Consider the following 17915-nt stretch of genomic DNA (forward strand, 5'->3'; position numbering starts at 1 on the left):
ATACACTCGATGTGTTAGCATGCATTGTCTTGACATCAAACAGCTACCTTCCGTTCAGATGGAAGCAATACACTTTTCATCATCTTTTCTATAAAAGTTGCAGCCGAAGAGGCTGTTCACCTAAGCGACATGCTCTTTCTCTTTCTTTGTGCATCACTAAGCTACACAGATGAGATGCAAGAACTGACGAACCACGGATTACTCCGGAGAGTTGCCCTAAACAATGCCCGGTGACATTTTGTCCTGAACGCGTTAGGGTGCAGCTGAACCCGAGTTCACTATGGAGCGCGACTGATGGACTAACCGCTCTTGCCCAAGACGACCAGGTGATCCTGACTCGTTGGCACCAGCGCCTGCCACCGACCTCAGTCATCGTGTGAACTTGCTTTTTGGACCATCTTCATCTCGCCCTATTGCTAGGCAGCATTGAATGACGACGAACGGCTCGCTTCTTTTGTGTTCTATCCCTGTTTCTACGACTCTCATGAACAGGCAACGTCAGATCTAAACGCATTTCTCCGGGTTCACAGCTGAAAAAGCAGCTAACGACACGGCCCCTCTGCCGAGTACCAACCTAGGAAGATCACACTCTTCTCAACACGAATGTCGATGTCTACTCGAGAAATGCCACTCTAAGGTATTTGCATCGTAAAAAAGAGATATAGAAAAGGATAGAAAGAGACGTGAAAGACAGAGCCAATCGACAAGAAACTTAGAGCACACCAAACAATTCGTCCTTGCTCGGGACCGGCTCCACCGGCCCGCGTTGACCCGCGATAAGGATGGTTGCTACCACACTCGTCTATTGTTCGTCATCATCCACGATGCCATCGGTTCGCGGTACGGGAGGAGGCGCACCGTGTCGTCTACGCATATGGACTCTTAGCCCATCTGATCGAGCATATTGCCTTTCACAACCTTCAATGGGGCATGGATATCGAACTTTGGCCCGACTGGATCCTGCACAAGCCTGAGTCTTGAGGTGACGCGTTAGATTTCCTAATGCGTGTACACCTGTTAAGACAGTGCCACAGCGATACGGACAGAGTACGCTATACTCGCCATCGATCGGAGATGTCTCTAGTGACTGGACCAGTGGCATGGAGTATCTGACGTCTGGAGGTGATGCGGAGACGTTCGTCGTTGGAGCAGCATAAGAATATTGCGGGCTTTGGCTTTACGCCAACATCAGCGCCAGCGAGCAAGTTTCGAGAGTACCACATACTAGCTTGGCGTAGGGGACGAAGGCGATGGGGACACATGCGCCGGTCCTACGGTAGTGTACCCCGGATCTATTGGGTAACTGGCTGCTGAATAAGTACTTTCGTATCTGTCACCTGGTCAGCGGATGCCTGACATTCATCATGTGGCATGCACGTACTGATACGAATTTGCATAGGGCTGCAGCGTTGGACAACCAAATGTTGGCACTGGACCATTCTGCGGGACAGCTACTGTGCTAGTACGATATTGGTATGCGCTGTTGTGTCCTAGCAAGAGAGGTTGTTGGTAGCTGCTGTTGTGGTAGTAGGCCTCGTGAGGCTGGACATACGTGGGTACTGACGACCAGCTCTGCTGAACGTACTCTTCAGATTCAGATCCAGGAGAAGTTATCCTCCCTGCCTGTTCCGCTCCACTATCGCAAACAATTGCTGATGCGAACGGTGCTCTTCTCCTATACTCTCTGTCTTCTTGTGACCAAGGCACCTCGTCGCGCCTCTGTGTCTGATCGTACGCCATGAAGCCAAGGTTACCCGAGACCGTCTTGGAAATTATTTGAGAAGACTTTGCCCGTACAGACGTACAAAGCAGAACAACCTCTTCGACAATATGATCCTGATGGCTCCCATAAGATGACGCGAAGCTGGTTTAGTGGTCGCTAAGCCAACTGTCAAGTCAAGCGAAGCACCTGCGTGCGCTATGTCTTTGTCAGTTTTCCACTCTTCGGCGAAAGATCAATATATTGAAAATGGCTTACAGGTCCGCGTCTATGAGATGCAAAGAGGAATGACCACCATAAGAATGGATTCTCGAGTGACCCAGGATACGCACAGTGTTTATCTTGCTATACGTACTTAGTAACGAGTGGTTTAGAAGACACGCTGCAGACGTTGGAGGACCCTCGGCTGAGACACGACAGCCTGTTGCACGAGCAGTCCGGAAAGGTCAACACCAGGGCATATCGCGCCTCACCGTGTATTTGCCTGTCAAACCGGAACGCTGATCTGCCCTGTCAACATAGCTGCGTCTCAGCTTAAAGGGCGAGGGATTGTGCGACACTTCTTAGCTGGTTTTCACGCCAATCAGCTATGCCAGAGCGGCACCGGATGTGGCACAGTGCATGAGAAGCGTCGTTGGCCTCTATGCTATGGCCTTTGCCGCCTAAGGTGTACTTCAAAATTACAGTGTGCGCGCGGCTGCGGCTGCCGCGATGGTACGCCTCTTTCGAAGACCACCCCAGGAAGCAGGCAAATGTCCTAAGACGTGCAGATACGGCCACTTCCTGCTGGGATACAGTGATGCCATGTGCACACCTGGTCGCCCACACACTCGTCCGGCACCTTCCCGTCATTGAAGGTCAATGCGCACTAACATCGCCGAGGACTACAGGGCGCTCGACCTCTCAAGCCAACGAGCAGATACGGCTATACCTGAGGATTCAGATAGTCACTTCACCAGCTCATCGAAAGCATAGTTCCCGCAAATCTCCAGAGACCTTCAGAGCTATCCTGTCGGTATCGCAGATATCAGCAACAAGCATAATGACGGACGAAACGGGCGAGTAAGTCATATGTTCTAGCCTTGTTCACCCATGCCGTCACGTTTTACGCTTCCTGCGCGTCTGACTTGCAGCGGGTTTGTGACGAATACGAAGCTGCGTGGCGCTCCGCCAACGTTGGAAGTTTAACAAGGGATCTCCTGTTCGAACACATGTATTACGATATCGAGAACGCTTTCTTGCAAAACAAAGTGGATTGACGGGACGGCTCGCGACCGGCGCAGCGCCGGCTATTAGTGGAAACTTCTCTCGCTCTTCGATACCTTACCGATAAACCCGACCGGCCCGACGGTTTCCCTATCGGCAGGGAGTTTTCTCCCGCACAGTGAAGTATATTTCGGGAGGAGCAATACCAGCAAAGAGAAGACACTGGATTCTATGGAGACGAACATGGGACTAGATGTCAAAACTCGAGTCAGACGCCCATCTTCGCTACCCAATGAACATCAATATGTACAGGCTGCAAGGGCTTGGAGAACGCAACTCCAGAGGGGCACCCTGCTGAGCAACGGTCTCCTGGATAATGTGGTTCAATTCATCGCCGCTACAAGAACACGTACCCAACCACTTGGTTTCAAAGCAATGGTCTTGACCCAGCTCTACGGAACAAAGAAAAACCATTCGCGCTCTCCCACACCTAAACTTCTTTATGGTGATGACGAATATGGCTGCATGTCAACATGACTCGTTAAAAATGAAATCTGGCTAGCGGAAGCCAACATACACCTGAGGTTCAGGTTGTGAAATAGGCCACGGTTCTTGTACCATTTCGGCATACGTTGGCTAACATTTATGTGAATGTGCTCCAAAACGCAGTACCATCGTTGACAAGGTTCCCGTTACATGGTGCGATACGCGCATGGATGGCTTGTACGTAATGGCTGAGATCGGCAGCGACAGGGGCTTCTGATATATTGGCAGCGGCAAATCGACTATATTACTCTTGGTACCTCCTAAGTCCCTTATACCCCTCAAAAGAGCAACCATACTCGCCGTCGATAGTCTGCAATGCATTGCATCGGGACAAGTTCTAGAAGGACGCCACATAGGAAGAAGCGGTGTGCACATGAGCATATTAGATATACACATCTGCCTTTGTTGGAAGGCATATACTACAGTGTTTGCTATGAGATCCGGGACTACAAATCCCGACGACTGAGAATCGACTTGCAAGCCAGCAGATACACGAACAAATCTGATCAACCGTGGTGACTTGCGCGCAAAACCCTTGAGAGGAAGCTAGTAGACTCTAATGCAACAGCAGCTAGAAGCTACTCAGATCACCCTCACAGGTCGATCCGGAACCTTGCACATGCTGTCCTACAATAGGCATTTTCCGTCGCACTGACATTGAGGCCTGCCTAGGCCAGCCTGTCGCACCGGAAAAAGAAGACTTCCACTATTGTAATCAGGAACCAATACATCTTCTGTCGAATAGACGACATTAACTAAGACTCTTCGGGTGATTGAGCCCCGGGTCGTTATCACGTAGCTTCGATGCAGCTATGGTCAATCATTCGATCGGTTAGCCTGTAACAGTAGGTGCTTTAGATAGTATGGAGTGAGCTTGTCGTACCAGCAATCGATGATCGAGAGGCAACGTTACACTAACTTTGTTTTGACATCATGGGATTACAGAGTAGTAGTACAAGTGATCAATCAGCGTGCAAGGCCTAAGAGCACGCAAATCTTTTGCCTTTTCTTGTACATGGAGCGAAAACCGAACACCAAAGGAACGCCTGAGAACGCAACTCATCAACCCGCAAAAAGGCTCTCTAGCAACGACATCTAGGATTCTGAAACAGATGCAAGCTACATCCAGGATCTGGCATCACCTTTTCCGCTTCTTTGCTGGTGGGGTATTCAGCTCCGGATGGCTTCGCCGGAGGTGGACGAGCAGTGCGTCTTCACGCCCAAATGTCGATGTGCATCCTGGTTGCTCGCAACGGATATGTCTGTTGCTTCTCTGTCCCAGGCAGGGTTCGTGTCTGGCCATATGACGATTCAGGTTTCTCTGTGCGTATTGACCAGTGAATGGCGGCTTATCCACGCAGACAGAACAGTGCAGACTCGACTTGTCGCTTCACGTAGGTCAGCAATGTTCATGAATGAAGTCTTTTGGCCTACCCACTTGGCTATGTTTGAGCTATTATCCTCCTTATCGTTGGCCGTATCGGAAGCTGGAGGTGTTAGGTTCCCTGTCGTTGAGTCTGGATCCAAATCCGCAGAGTTCCATGTTGAAAGATATCTGCCGTCCGGTATGTTCATGCTGTTCACCTGCTGCTGCTCGAGATACCGCCTCCGGTCTGAATAACAGGAGGTTGCCGCAGGCGATGGCTGCCAGGACCCTCCTACAGACACCGTGCGATGATCGATACGAAGGTGAGGATACCTTGGTGGCAGAGACGCTAGGTGGACATTCTGTGCTGCTTCATAGACTGAAGGCGGCCAGATGTAGGCAGCGATCTCTTCTGATGGCAATGAGTCTGATTGGTAGGCCCACGCAAGTGTGCGCTCGTCAGCGGTGTGTGAGGCGAGGTACGTCTCGTCATTCGGATCATTTGAATCGCTCTGCTACAGAGTCAGCTCAGCAAACAACGCCAATATTCTGCACCACATTTTGATGAGATCTCTATCATTCTACTCACCATATCGTCAAAGCCATATGTGGTCCTGTACGATCGAGTATTCTGTACTGGCATCATGTTTGCATCGTAGGCCCAAATCGCGTCTGACAACCTGTCTAGGATCGATAGGATACTAAGGTGCACAAAATGAAGCGTACGATTGCAAGTCCATCTAAAGATTAGAAGTCGATCAATCAGTGCTTTTTGACCAGGTGAATAAGGACCAAGAAGCTCGTTGCGATTAGACGCTCGACGGCCGCCGCAATCGAAGAGTGACCTAGAACCCCGACAACTCATCATATGTGCCTCGTGTGGACAACGCATAACCAGACATATTCTGAGGCGAGAGCAGTGGTGCTGTGTCGCTATCTCGCTGGATGCTATCCACTCATAATTGGGCTGTATTGGTTGCCTCGTTACCACGATGTGCTGACGACTAGTTGCCTTCTGGCTCACCGGTCCTGATAATACGTGGACGAATCCCAAGTCCTCGGAAAGGGCAGATAGCGCCGAAGGCGGCATACAAAACTCGAGAGGGAGGCCTCGGAAACGAATCCTGTCTTGTCTCGGCGTGGGCTATGTGTTGGCGAGTCCATGATGCCAGAATCGGATCGGATTGTCTTGAAGACCGCCTGGGATCACCCTAGATCGTCTGCCTACTCTAATCCTTTGTAATAATGTCGCACAGGCGGGGAGAGCGTATCCCGTTCCGCCAGGCATCTGGGGCGACTCCAGCTACCCGTTTTATCGCGCAACTACCGGTTACTAAGCAGGGCTAATCGCGCAGCTGGCGAGGGTAACGTCTGTGATGCCTATGGCGGGTAGGGCTGCCCTCGGCGAGCGGGTAGTCGTGGCTGAGCGGGGATCGGATTCGATATGTTGTGGCGGTACAACAGCAGCTCGTACTTAGAGACTGTGCCCCACAGGGCACAACATAGTGAACGGGAGCTAACATGAACCAGAAAGCTGCCGGCACCGTGCATCATGTTATACCAACCACGTTGGGCATCAGTCTTCATAGCAGTTGCTCGACCGCCTCACTGTTCGGGCAACGATGAGTTGCTGCGAAGTACTGCTTTTCTCTTGCTGCATATCGACGGCGTCAACTGAGCACCCCACTTCAGACGAGGCGGAGGTAGATGGGTCAGCCTTGTGCATGTTTACCACTGCTGAACCGCCACGTCGTTTTCAGGGCGGGATGAGAAGCCTGACACGTAGGTCACTTGATGCCATGTAGATGATTTCACCTGGAGACTGACGTGGTGTATCTGCCTTCTTCTTACCTGGACGATTTTAGTGCCTGCGGCTGTGCATGGCGATGTGGTGGCGCTGATGCCTGCAAGCTCGTGCAATACCCTGTCGTCAGTGGCGCCAGCTAGTATTGCGCATGTTTCTTCGAAACGAGATATGGCAAGTGGTCCTGAGATTTTGTGCTAGACTTGTGGTTGATGAGCCATTGGCACGTCGCCGTAGTCACTGAAGCACAGTGTGAGGTATGCAACTGAATTAGCTTGCGTCGTTTGGTTATGCAACTCCGTCTGCGAAGCTGGAGGCTTCGAGCAACCCATTCATTTTCAGAATACTCTACAATACAGCCCTTAACTCACCGCTTCCCCGAGCTTCGGTTCTCCTCTCGTTTTCATACTCCCTCCACCGAACCTCAACATCCTCTTCACAGACATATGTAATGAGCCAGCTTCCGACACCACCCCATCTCCATGCTAAAGGATCGTCGCCCACGTTCAGTCCCTTCTCCTCGTACTGCTCTTGGGTCACCCTCCCCTTGCCATTATATTCACCAAAAGCGCGAAGCATGCGATCACGATCTTGCTGCACGGGACCGTCGTGGACGTGGTAGAGGTACTGTTGACGATTACCACGTGAAACGACGCGCTCTGTGCGCTCACGACGACAGCGCTCATAGACAGCTAATGCTCGCTTCTTTTCGGCCGTAGATTTGCTCCTTATCTTGCCTAGACATAGACCGAGGACGTGTCCGTCTTCCAACGACATACCAGCACCTGACGCAAGATACGGGAGAGTGGCATGCGCAGCGTCGCCGAGTATTGTGTATGCTCCAGTTTCGTGAGACCATGTGGGATCGAGGCCTGGTCGGATCATCAAACGCCACTTGGCTACCGACTGGCAAAGTGCCAGCAACTTTGGGATCCGCGGATCCCAGTCTTTGTACAGAGCACGCATTTCTTCAACATTTCCAGCCAATGTATTTGCGCCAGCAGGCATATCGTCTGGTACTAATAGCACCATGTTGAACAGCTTGCCACCACGGAGGACGTAGTTGACAGCGTGTGCATCTGGACCTATCCAGTAGTTGACCTGCGGGTCTTCTACGAAGCCCCTGAGGTCAGGGTCCTTCAACATATCTTCTGTATTGAGTAACAATCGGTAAGCCAGATCGCCAGTGAGCAGGGGTGGGTCTTCATGGCCTAGTAATATCTCCCTACACTTGGAGTTGATGCCATCGGCACCGACTATCAAGTCGGCCTTGTATCGTGTCCTGTCCTGGCAAATGGCGATGGCACTCGTAGCGTTGCCGCCAACATCATCTTCATACTCGATGTCTACCACTCGCGCTTTTGTAGTGAGCTTAGCACCAAGCTCCACAGCCCGCTCCAGTAGCCCCATGTGCAGATTTGCTCTATGGAAATCCCAGAAGGGTGTACCACACTCCTTTTCATATTCATGGAAATCCATATCGCTTATCTTGTTGCCCTTCCAGCCGATCATGTTGCACAGCCGTGGCGAAGTAGCATGTTTCGAGAGGTATTCTTCTAGACCCCAAGATATGAGGACGCGCGAGGAGTTGGGTAAACATTGGATCCCAGCGCCAATTTCGCCTATCTCGGGGGTAGATTCGAGGATGTGAACGTTGTGACCGGCGAGGAGAATTGATATAGCAGCCCCAAGACCACCTAAGCCGGCGCCAACAATGATGACCTATCAATGAGCATTAGTCGAAGCATGTGAAATTTGGGAGGAAGAGGTTACATCGAGCCTACTGGACTCATCCCTATGCTGCTTCTGAATAACCTCAGGTTTAACGCCGGTCATGATGTCACGAGTATGATGCTGTCTGAGAAAGAAAGCAAACCTCACATTCAATGACGGAGATTAAAAAAAAAGCAAATGCTAGTGTAGCAGTTTGTCGTCCATCAACCGTGTAAACATTTCAAGTACACAGTCACTACTTGAATGGCATCACGTACCACCATCTTCGCCCACCTATCGCGACCCATACGCGTGACAGCTGGCTAGCTGATGATTACTGGACCGATGCGCGACGCCATGGCATTGGCGCTTATCGAGCTAGTCTGGCATCCCGAGGACATGGTGTGGTTTAGGACCAGAATGGGGGAACACTCGATTGGTGGGTACGCAAGTGTGATTGCGTCTACGGATGGGCATTGATGCACTTGTGCAAGAGTGGGGGAAAAGATGATGGTAGATGGATAGAACGTGGCTGGCGTGAGGGGTATGCAGTAGTAGTGACGCGGTGGCCATAGCTCCGAGCTTGAGCTTCCGATGTGTGTTCCGATCATTCCGAGATAGGCAGGCGGGAACATAGACAGTGGTCACACCAACGCAGACAATGACAGAAAGACTAGTGACATTCGCAACTCATTGGCTTCTCTATCATCGCTATTGGGGCATTGGACCATCGTAATCAAGCAGTGAATATGCCTTCCCCTCCTTCTGTAGCTTGAGAATCTCACCACGCGGTGACGGCATCATCGCGTTCTCCGGCACCTTGTTGTTCTTCTTAAAGTCGTCCGCCATCTGTTCCATTGTCACCCACTCGACACCCTCATGTTTGTTGATATGCTCGATAATCCTGTAACTCTTGTCAGAGCCCTTGTCAATGATACGACTCCTCACTGAACATACCTCTCATGCATAAGCACGACATGTGGCCTTCCACTAACATCGGGATGAATTGTCATGGGAAAGACGAACTCGTCGTACTCGCGATAAAAGTAGTCAAAGTGGTCCATCCATATTTGCTCCACGTCCCTTGGATTTACCCATCCGTGGCTGTTTGCACTCTTCTTCATGAACATCATCGGCGGCAAATCGTCGATATACCAGCTCCCCGGTATCTCCACCAGTCCAGTCTCTTGCCCCTTGGTAAGGGGCTTCATCCAGTCTACTGCTTTTTTGCTGTAATCTATTTTCGTCCACTCATCGCCCGTACGCAACCAATAGCAGCGGTGGTCTTCGTGCGACATGGAGTGATCGTATTCGATGCCGTAGCTGAGGAGAAGCTCCGTGCCTTCCTTGGAAGTTTCCCACCATGGAGCTACAGAACCGCGTGGAGGTTTGCCATGACAGAAAGCAGTGAGTTGCTTGTAGGTCTTATCGAGAACGTCGCGCTGTTGCTCGAAGGTCATGTCGGCAGGGTTTTCATGTGAGTAACCGTGGAGCCCGATTTCGTGGCCCGCATCTCGCACGGCGGCGCAGTCTTCGGGAAAGGTATCAAGAGAGTGACCTGGCTGTAGAACGTCAGTGAGACACATCGGTTCCGTGGGAATGTGGAATTTACGATGAACCATGTTGCTTTGATCCCGTACTTGTCGAAGAGCTTCAGCAGGCGTTGGGTTCCTATCGTCCCAGCCCAGAGACCTGTGCTCTGTAAGCTACTGTCAAAATTCTTGTCTCAGACGGGATACTAGCCTCTGCTGATATCGCTCGTAGAGTCTTCACCCCCGTACGAACCGAGCCAACCAGCAACAGCCTGTGAATCGCCCAGTCAGTGACCACACTCATGCTCACTACGTACAGGATGTCTTACGTCAATGTCAACACCATAGCTGACGAGAACCTTCTTCTTTCCCATGGTGCTTAACGTTCAAGATTCAACAATGCCGCAGCCTGGTGGAAGATAACGTAGTTGTATAGGTAGAAAGAGTCGATGTAAGGTTTGGCCCAAACGCGCAGCAAGAACGACAGTCGCATAGCTCATGATAGCACGTGTAGCTACCCCGCTTATTTTCGGGATTATTGATGCAGGGTAACCCACTTGATGAAGCTGATTGCTCAAATGGAAGGTGGGGGGATCTTATGATTCATCGTACCTGCCGACGGCTGCTGAGGGTCTTATCAACGCGTGTTCGCGTGCACACGTGTGCATCAGCCCATTCTTCAGAATCCTGTTCAATGCTTCCAACATTTGGACCTAAGCTGTTATGCAGATTGGGATACATCAAGTCATTTGGACGTCGAAAACAACTCAATAGTGAACAGGCAGATGGCACGTGATGTTCAGAAGACTGCATATCCGAAATTCCATGGGATGTTACAGGAAAGGGCCTAGTCCTGCTTCTTCAGTATATCATCGATGGCTGAAGCCGCACCCAGAGCCTTCTCCTCCTGCAGTCTTCGAGCTACGACCTGCACACCTATCGGCATACCATCCATGCCATCCAAATCAAACGTCTGCCAATTCCAGTCGTCCAGTGCATTCCTTGGCTCATATTCGCTCATCCTCTTCGCAGCTTCTCCATCAAGGGTTTTCGAAACTTGACCAGCAGGCAGGACGACAGCCGGATAGTCGATGAAGTTGAACACCTTTGTATACCCGACCCACTTGCATTTTCGATGAGGGACGGCAGAATGAGGCATGACAGGTGTAAGAAGGACGTCGATTGGTTTGCCAGAATTGGTAGACTTTGTTGAGTTCCAGAGATCGAGGTAGCGCTTCTGCAATGCAAGCTTCATTTTGTTCAATTGCCAATAATCATATACCGAGATCGCCTTGCCTTTGTTGACAAGAGCTTCTACATGCGGAATGAATGGTTCTCCGCCAGCGGCAACGTCTCGTCGAATGTCCTCGCCACCGTCTGCAGTGTAGTACTGATCCTGAATCTGGTCAGCTTGGAAGTGAATGATTTGTCTTGATGTTTACCATGATGTCAATACACTCTTGATGAAGGCTACCTGGAGCCCACTCGATCACTTCATGTCCAGCTTTCTCGAGCTTCATGGCGACTTCGGTTAGTACGCGGGCAATAGGTGGATGGCATTTCACAACCCCATCATCACGCATGATAGCGACCACCAGTGGTTTCAAACGCGCACCTTCATAGGCTTCTGACCGCCACGGCACTGGGCAGCACTTTGGATCTTGTTCCCAAGGAGTTGCATCAATGACAGCTTTGGTGACTGCCGTTAGCGAGTTCATGTTCCGTGTCATTGGGCCAATTACGGATGGAACATGCTCTTGACCATCGGTCGACACGGATACTCCTTGGTACGGTAGGCGTGTGCTACTAGGCTTCAGTGCGTACAGGCCATTCATGTGAGAAGGTATCCGCACGCTGCCTCCAATATCCGTACCCCAACCGATCACAGTGCCTTGGAGCGACAAAAGCGCAGCCTCTCCGCCAGTTGAGCCACCAGACGTAAAGTCGGGGTTCCTCGGATGAACGGTGAGGCCCCACAAGGGATTGTCGGTTTCACACCACTAGAAAGCTTCAGCGTCCAACTACCATTCATACATGGAAATTGTGGCATGACATACCATTATACTCTGTGGCAGATTGGACTTTGCAACAATGATTGCGCCCATCTCCTTCAACAAAGATACCAGCACGCAATCTTGTTGAGCCGGCTTGAAAGCGCGCCCAACATAGCCTAGAGTGCTGTCGTAGCCCTTGACATCAAACTGGTCCTTAAGCGTCATTGGTACCCCGTGGAGGGGTCCCAGAAGCTGACCGGTTTCGCGAAAGTAGCTGTCCAGTGCTTTTGCCTGCTGAATCGCATCGTCGAAGAGAATCTCGGTAAGGCTGCGCAAGTCAGCAATTGCTCCGTGGTGCGGGTAGGGCTACGATTGTGCACGTGCCAATTCGTCTTGGGTAGATGTTAGCGACGTTCAGGGACTAATGTTCGAAGCTTGGAATAGGAGTGGGGCGCCGTACTCGTTGGTGGGCGTCTATAGCGCTGGAAGATGTGGCGTGAGAATGGTATGATAGCTGAGCAAGCCGCGGACCTCACCGGTTGATGTAGGCAGAAAGCAGCTGCGATGCCGTCACAGCACACGACAGAATGGCCTTTGGAATGATTTGGGCATCATCGATGGCCGTCAAAGTTTGATCGCTTCGGGGTTCGTGGTTTCCGTGGGGTTGCTGGCGTTGTTAATGTGTGACTTTGTTGCACTCAGGCGCATTGTACCTCGGTTGGCGTTGTCTGAGCATTCGTGAATCTCTGGATGGCATCGTCCCGTGTTGTTCGCTTCTTCGTGACTGTCTGCAACCATTGCGGCATCTCAGAAGTCGTCATGTTGACTGTAAATGTGATGCTGGAAGACAGCTCTGAAGGTCTGGAAATCAATCATGCACGCATCAACAGCGCCCGCGAGCCTAAAACAGGCACACGACGTCGACATGGTATAGATAGCGGCATCTGCAGACCCATCGGCTTCTGATACTCCTCGGAGGCGCACCGTATTGCTGGTCAACGGTGGGGGGAATGATGCAGGGATGCCGAGGTGGACGGGAGCGCACTTCCCACCCGCTGGACTGAACGCGTTCACGGCGGAGTGCATGCGTCTCTTGCGACCCCTTGCGTCGCATCACCCCATCACCGAAAACATTTTCGCATGCAGCAGCACGTTGACGCACTTTCCCAGACGCCATGGCATTCTTCAATGGGTTGAAAATGGACGCATGCTCGACAGACAATCGGACGGTGCCCCTCCATCCTTCCCACGTACCTGCGGACCCCCATCTTTGCTCCTAGTGGCTGGCCGTCCCTGACAACAATTGACTTTATAGCATGGCTCCTTCGTTATGGAACCTCATGAAGCGTTCAACGTCCAACAGCCCGCCGTCATCGGTAAGACAGAAGATGGCACCCGGTATTGCAATCCCAGACACCGAGTCCCGTTCATCGGGAAGTAGCTTGGAGGTCGCGTCGCAGTTCTCGTACACCAAGAACGATGACTATTCCAGCTTCATGAGCGATGTCATGGTAGTCGGCGCCGGACCAGCTGGTCTGATGCTTGCGTATGTCATGTCATGCCGAGTAGAAAGAGCAATCTGACACCAACAGTGACAACCTGGTACGGTATGGTATCAAAGCCCGCATCATCGACGACCGACCTGACCGCACTTCGACGGGACGCGCCGACGGGATCCAGCCAAAGACCATCGAGACTTTGCGCCAGATGCGAATCGCTGAGCCGCTGCTACGCAAGGGTGTCAAGATCTATGACATTGCTTTCTGGAAATCGTCGGCCGAGAAGTCGCTTCACCGCACTGGTCGCGAGATTCACTACCCACCCGTAGTCGATTTGCTTGATCCATACATACTGTTGGTACACCAGGGCATGGTAGAAGGCGTTTTGGAAGACGATCTACGGGAAAGAGGCGTTGTTGTTTCCCGGAACACGGCCTTCGTCGACTTTGACTATACGCCCATGTCCATTCGTCCACTTACTGTCAATTGTCAGCAAGACGTCAACCACGCAAAGAAGACTTTCGCCACGCGATACATAGTTGGATGCGACGGCGCCCACTCCAAAGTGAGAAAGACAATACCAGGTGCGACCCCTGTGGGATCGTCGACCGATGCTGTGTGGGGTGTACTGGACGGTGTACTCGATACCGACTTTCCCGATATTTGGAGTAAAGTGGTTATCCAGTCAGATGCGTTAGGCTCCGTACTGATGATTCCTCGCGAGAGGGGTTTGACCCGTCTCTACATCGAACTGCGGCCAGGATCTACAGAGGCGATTGGAGCGCAGCAAACCACACAAGAATTCGTGCAAAAGCGAGCGCAGGCGATACTACAGCCATACAGGCTCGAGTGGAAGAACGTTGAGTGGTTTGGGCGCTACAAGATCGGACAGCGAGTCGCGGCGCGCTTCACAGACGACGAGCGACGGGTTTTCATTGCCGGTGATGCTAGTCACACCCATTCCCCCAAGGCAGCACAAGGAATGAACACATCAATGCATGGTAGAATCTCCCCTGTACGAACCTGCCTGTGAGACATACACTGACTTGGTACTTTGATATCTTTAGATGCCTGGAATCTGGCCTGGAAACTCAACTTTGCAACGCGAGGTCTTGCGAAGCCTGCGTTACTCGACTCCTACGAGCAAGAACGACAGAAAATCGCGAAGGATTTGATCGACTTTGACTACGAGCACGCGAATGCGTTCCATGACGGAGACCCAGCAGCGCTCGCAGCAAATTTCACGAAGAACGTCGCGTTCATTTCTGGCTATGGCGTCAGCTACGACCTTAACACCCTCAACGTTCAAGCGAAAGGTTACAACAGAGGTCATCTGAAGCCAGGCTACCTACTGCCACCTGCAAAGGTTACGCGCTACATCGATGCCAACCCAGTCGATGTGCAAACCGACATTCCTGCACTTGGCCAGTTTCGTATTTACTTCTTCACTCACAATATTCGCACGTCGATGCCCTTCTTGGAGACAGTTTGCCACGCGCATTCAGGAAACAACTCATACGTTGGGCGTGTCACGGCTGCTGGTAACGCCTCGTATACCGTCCAGCCACCTCTCGCAGCACCTCACGATCAATTCGTCCTTCCTGAACGGTACACACCCGTCAGTGGTGTCTTCACCTATGCCTTGGTGACCGACGAGGATCGCAACAACTTTGAGATACGAGATCTACCAGCGGTACTTCGTGAGTCTGCGTTCACGTTATATCTCGATGACATTCCCGAGAAGGACACGCGAAAGCAAACATGCATGGACAAGTGGCTTGATGGACTTGATGAGAAGGAGGTTGTTGTGGTCAACGTACGTCCAGATGGCTACGTTGGCACAGTGCGGAGATTCGTTGATGGCACCAAGGAGAATGGCATGGCTGCTGTGCAATGGATGGACCAGTACTACGAGCAATTTCTGAAAGACACATAAAAGTCTACATATTCGGTTATGTTGGTTGTTTTCGTTTTTGTGTGCATGGCTTTGGAGTTCCAAGGAGAGGTCAGGGTATTGGCTTCACGCGAATAGATGTATGACTTAGCAGTGTTCTTGTCTCAATGACCCCACACCTTTTCGTTCTCGCACTCGACTCACACATACTCCGATTCTGGAAATCTTGTTCATACAACGTCGTGTAATCTTTCCATTAAGGCTCAGTATTGTAGGTGTGATACAACGAAGACTCATTTTCTTACATGCTTATTTCCGCATATTTCCGCTGCAGCTAGCCAATGTCATGCACATAGCAGTTCCCCCACTCTTATCAACATCTCCTCGCTCTCGCTATCATCCTATCAATGATGACCTTGTTGGGCGTAATCCTTCGCTCTAAGATATGCGACTCATCTCGAACAATGCCGCTATGTGCTGCGCTGCTGATGTGTCTAGCCAGCGTTACCTAGGTATCCAACAGAGATGCATGCAGACTGGGGTCAAGAATGGGAGGTTACGAGGCGTGTGATACATACCCACGTAAAGGGCGGGAGGTGATATGACAGCTCGCTACTTAAAGACGGACTATATCGTTTTTTCCACAATCCAGTCGAACACAGCGTGCATCCGACACTTTGTGCAATATCCGTAATTGCTTCAGCTTCACAGTTGCCCCGAGGCGCCATACACCATGCCGATCGAACAGCAAAGAAACATCACCATGGCGGATGAGAAGGCTCAGAGACTATCAGAGTCCAGCGTTTCGAAGGAAGAAGCCGGTATGGTAACTGATGTCATTGACAAGAAGGCTGAGAGCAATTACGGTATGGCGTTCCCAGGCTATCATCGAGCAATGATCATGTTCTGACATGTCGTATAGTGCGAAAACTAGACTTTTATCTTTTGCCTTTTCTCTCAGTCATGTATTTTTTCAATAGGCAAGTTCACTTCCTTGGAACCCACTGTTCTATACAGCTAGTTGACTCGACCAAAGTGTTGACCGTTCGAACCTGGGAAATGCGAAAACGGATGGTATGGACAAAGATCTTGGCTTTACCGGCGAACAGTATAGCTTGTTAATCCTGCTGTTCTACATCCCAAACGGACTGTGCGATCTTCCGCTTAATATGTTGACGAAGAAGTGGAGTGGTAGGGTCATGCTTCCATCCCGTAAGTCGATATTCTCGCGTTCCAGCACCATAAGCTAAATAAGACATCAATTAACAATCAATTGTAGTGATGGTGGGATGGGGTGCGATGGCCCTCCTCCAATGTGCAGCACACAACTTCGCTGGAATGCTCGTTATACGCATTCTGCTTGGTGCTTTTGAAGCCGGATTCTTCGCAGGCGTTGTCTTCTACCTCACCTTGTTCTACACGCGTGGCGAACTCGGCTTTCGCATTGCGCTTTTCTTCGGTAGTGCACTTCTCGCGGGGGCTTTCAGTGGTCTAATCTCCTTTGGAGTCTTCCAGATTGACCATGCTCAGATCCCAGGCTGGAAGTTTCTCTTCATCATCGAGGGAGCACTTACGGTGGTGCTCGCTCTGATAGCATACGCTTGGTTACCGGCAGCCCCTCAATCAGCCTGGTTCTTGACTGATGCTGAACGTACGGTGGCTGAACGTCGCACACTGCGCGACCTGTCTTCATCCGGTTCTCACGAATTCAACATGCAAGAGTGTTTCAAAGAGTGGAACACGTGGAAGATGTTTCCCTGGTGTGTCGTCGCTTTCACCTACCCTGTCGCTTTCAGCACAACGTCGAACTTTTTGCCTCAGATTGTCCAGCGACTAGGATACTCTGTCGTCAAAACTAATCTCTGGACCGTGGCGCCCAATGCTGTGGGATTCGTTATCTTGCTCTGTATAACTTATAGCAGTGATTACTTCCGGGAACGCACTTTCCACATCTGTGGCGCTCTGTGCATCTCTCTCGTCGGACTCGCCATCCTCGCCACGGTCGATGTTCTCGGCAATAAAGCCGTCGCATACTTCGCCTGCTTCTTGCTTTGCGCGGGGGCATACGTCCCTTCTTGTCTTGTGCACTCGTGGCATAACAACAACAACCTCAACGAGAATGCTCGCGCTGCGACAACGGGTCTCATGGTTGGGCTCGGAAACCTTGGGGGTATTGTTTCCGCCGCGACCTTTAGACAAGAGTACGCACCCAAGTATTTGCCAACGCTGTATGCAACGGCGGCATGCAATGTTACGTGTATTTGCTTTACATTGTGGCTAGGCGGGTGGATGAAGCTCGAGAATCGAAGGAGGAACAAATCGCAGGGTGTTGTGCTCAGAGCCGAGGACGTCAAGACAAGTGAGCTGGGCGATGGAGAAGATAGTGAGAGGTGGAGATACTTTACTTAGAACAAACTCTGTAGAGCTCGAGGTAGCATGGCTGCGTGGCTGACCACAAAAGACTTCCACATCTCAGTCCATATACGTGCTTTGTGCTCATCTTCTACATTGGGTACTATTGTCTCAAATATTCCTTGCAAGAGTGAAACTTCGACTCGTCTAGCCCATCGCAAAAGCCGTTGCTGTCTTCACGGAATGTACCGCAATAGTCGCCAAACCAGGTAAGCCCCACCAGCAGCGC

The 17915-nt window shown here is 51.2% G+C and overlaps 6 protein-coding genes across 6 annotated transcripts; 2 read left to right on the forward strand and 4 right to left on the reverse strand.

Moving 5' to 3' along the window:
- Window positions 1-4610: 4610 nt before the first annotated feature.
- Window positions 4611-5484, reverse strand: AA0111_g3742 (hypothetical protein; the record flags this gene model as incomplete). Its single annotated transcript, XM_028649662.1, has 3 exons — window positions 4611-4860; window positions 4911-5350; window positions 5428-5484. The coding sequence occupies 3 exons, from the start codon at window positions 5482-5484 to the stop codon at window positions 4611-4613; spliced, it is 747 nt and encodes a 248-aa protein (XP_028508604.1).
- A 1506-nt stretch (window positions 5485-6990) lies between these two features.
- AA0111_g3743 (hypothetical protein) lies at window positions 6991-8478 on the reverse strand (the record flags this gene model as incomplete). The annotated part of the gene is made up of 2 exons (XM_028649663.1): window positions 6991-8364; window positions 8416-8478. 2 exons carry the CDS (start codon window positions 8476-8478, stop codon window positions 6991-6993), a joined length of 1437 nt encoding a protein of 478 aa, XP_028508605.1.
- Window positions 8479-9066: 588 nt separating this feature from the next.
- AA0111_g3744 (Peptidoglycan deacetylase) lies at window positions 9067-10261 on the reverse strand (the record flags this gene model as incomplete). The annotated part of the gene is made up of 5 exons (XM_028649664.1): window positions 9067-9259; window positions 9313-9917; window positions 9968-10047; window positions 10099-10159; window positions 10217-10261. 5 exons carry the CDS (start codon window positions 10259-10261, stop codon window positions 9067-9069), a joined length of 984 nt encoding a protein of 327 aa, XP_028508598.1.
- Window positions 10262-10734: 473 nt separating this feature from the next.
- On the reverse strand, window positions 10735-12702 carry AA0111_g3745 (hypothetical protein; the record flags this gene model as incomplete). Its single annotated transcript, XM_028649665.1, has 5 exons — window positions 10735-11283; window positions 11330-11887; window positions 11945-12209; window positions 12418-12548; window positions 12595-12702. 5 exons carry the CDS (start codon window positions 12700-12702, stop codon window positions 10735-10737), a joined length of 1611 nt encoding a protein of 536 aa, XP_028508599.1.
- A 495-nt stretch (window positions 12703-13197) lies between these two features.
- AA0111_g3746 (hypothetical protein) lies at window positions 13198-15316 on the forward strand (the record flags this gene model as incomplete). The annotated part of the gene is made up of 3 exons (XM_028649666.1): window positions 13198-13427; window positions 13474-14381; window positions 14448-15316. 3 exons carry the CDS (start codon window positions 13198-13200, stop codon window positions 15314-15316), a joined length of 2007 nt encoding a protein of 668 aa, XP_028508600.1.
- Window positions 15317-16007: 691 nt separating this feature from the next.
- On the forward strand, window positions 16008-17683 carry AA0111_g3747 (hypothetical protein; the record flags this gene model as incomplete). The annotated part of the gene is made up of 2 exons (XM_028649667.1): window positions 16008-16140; window positions 16554-17683. The coding sequence occupies 2 exons, from the start codon at window positions 16008-16010 to the stop codon at window positions 17681-17683; spliced, it is 1263 nt and encodes a 420-aa protein (XP_028508601.1).
- Window positions 17684-17915: the final 232 nt, after the last annotated feature.

This window comes from Alternaria arborescens, assembly GCF_004154835.1.
Source record: "Alternaria arborescens strain FERA 675 chromosome Unknown contig_7, whole genome shotgun sequence".
Classification (NCBI taxonomy): domain Eukaryota; kingdom Fungi; phylum Ascomycota; class Dothideomycetes; order Pleosporales; family Pleosporaceae; genus Alternaria; species Alternaria arborescens.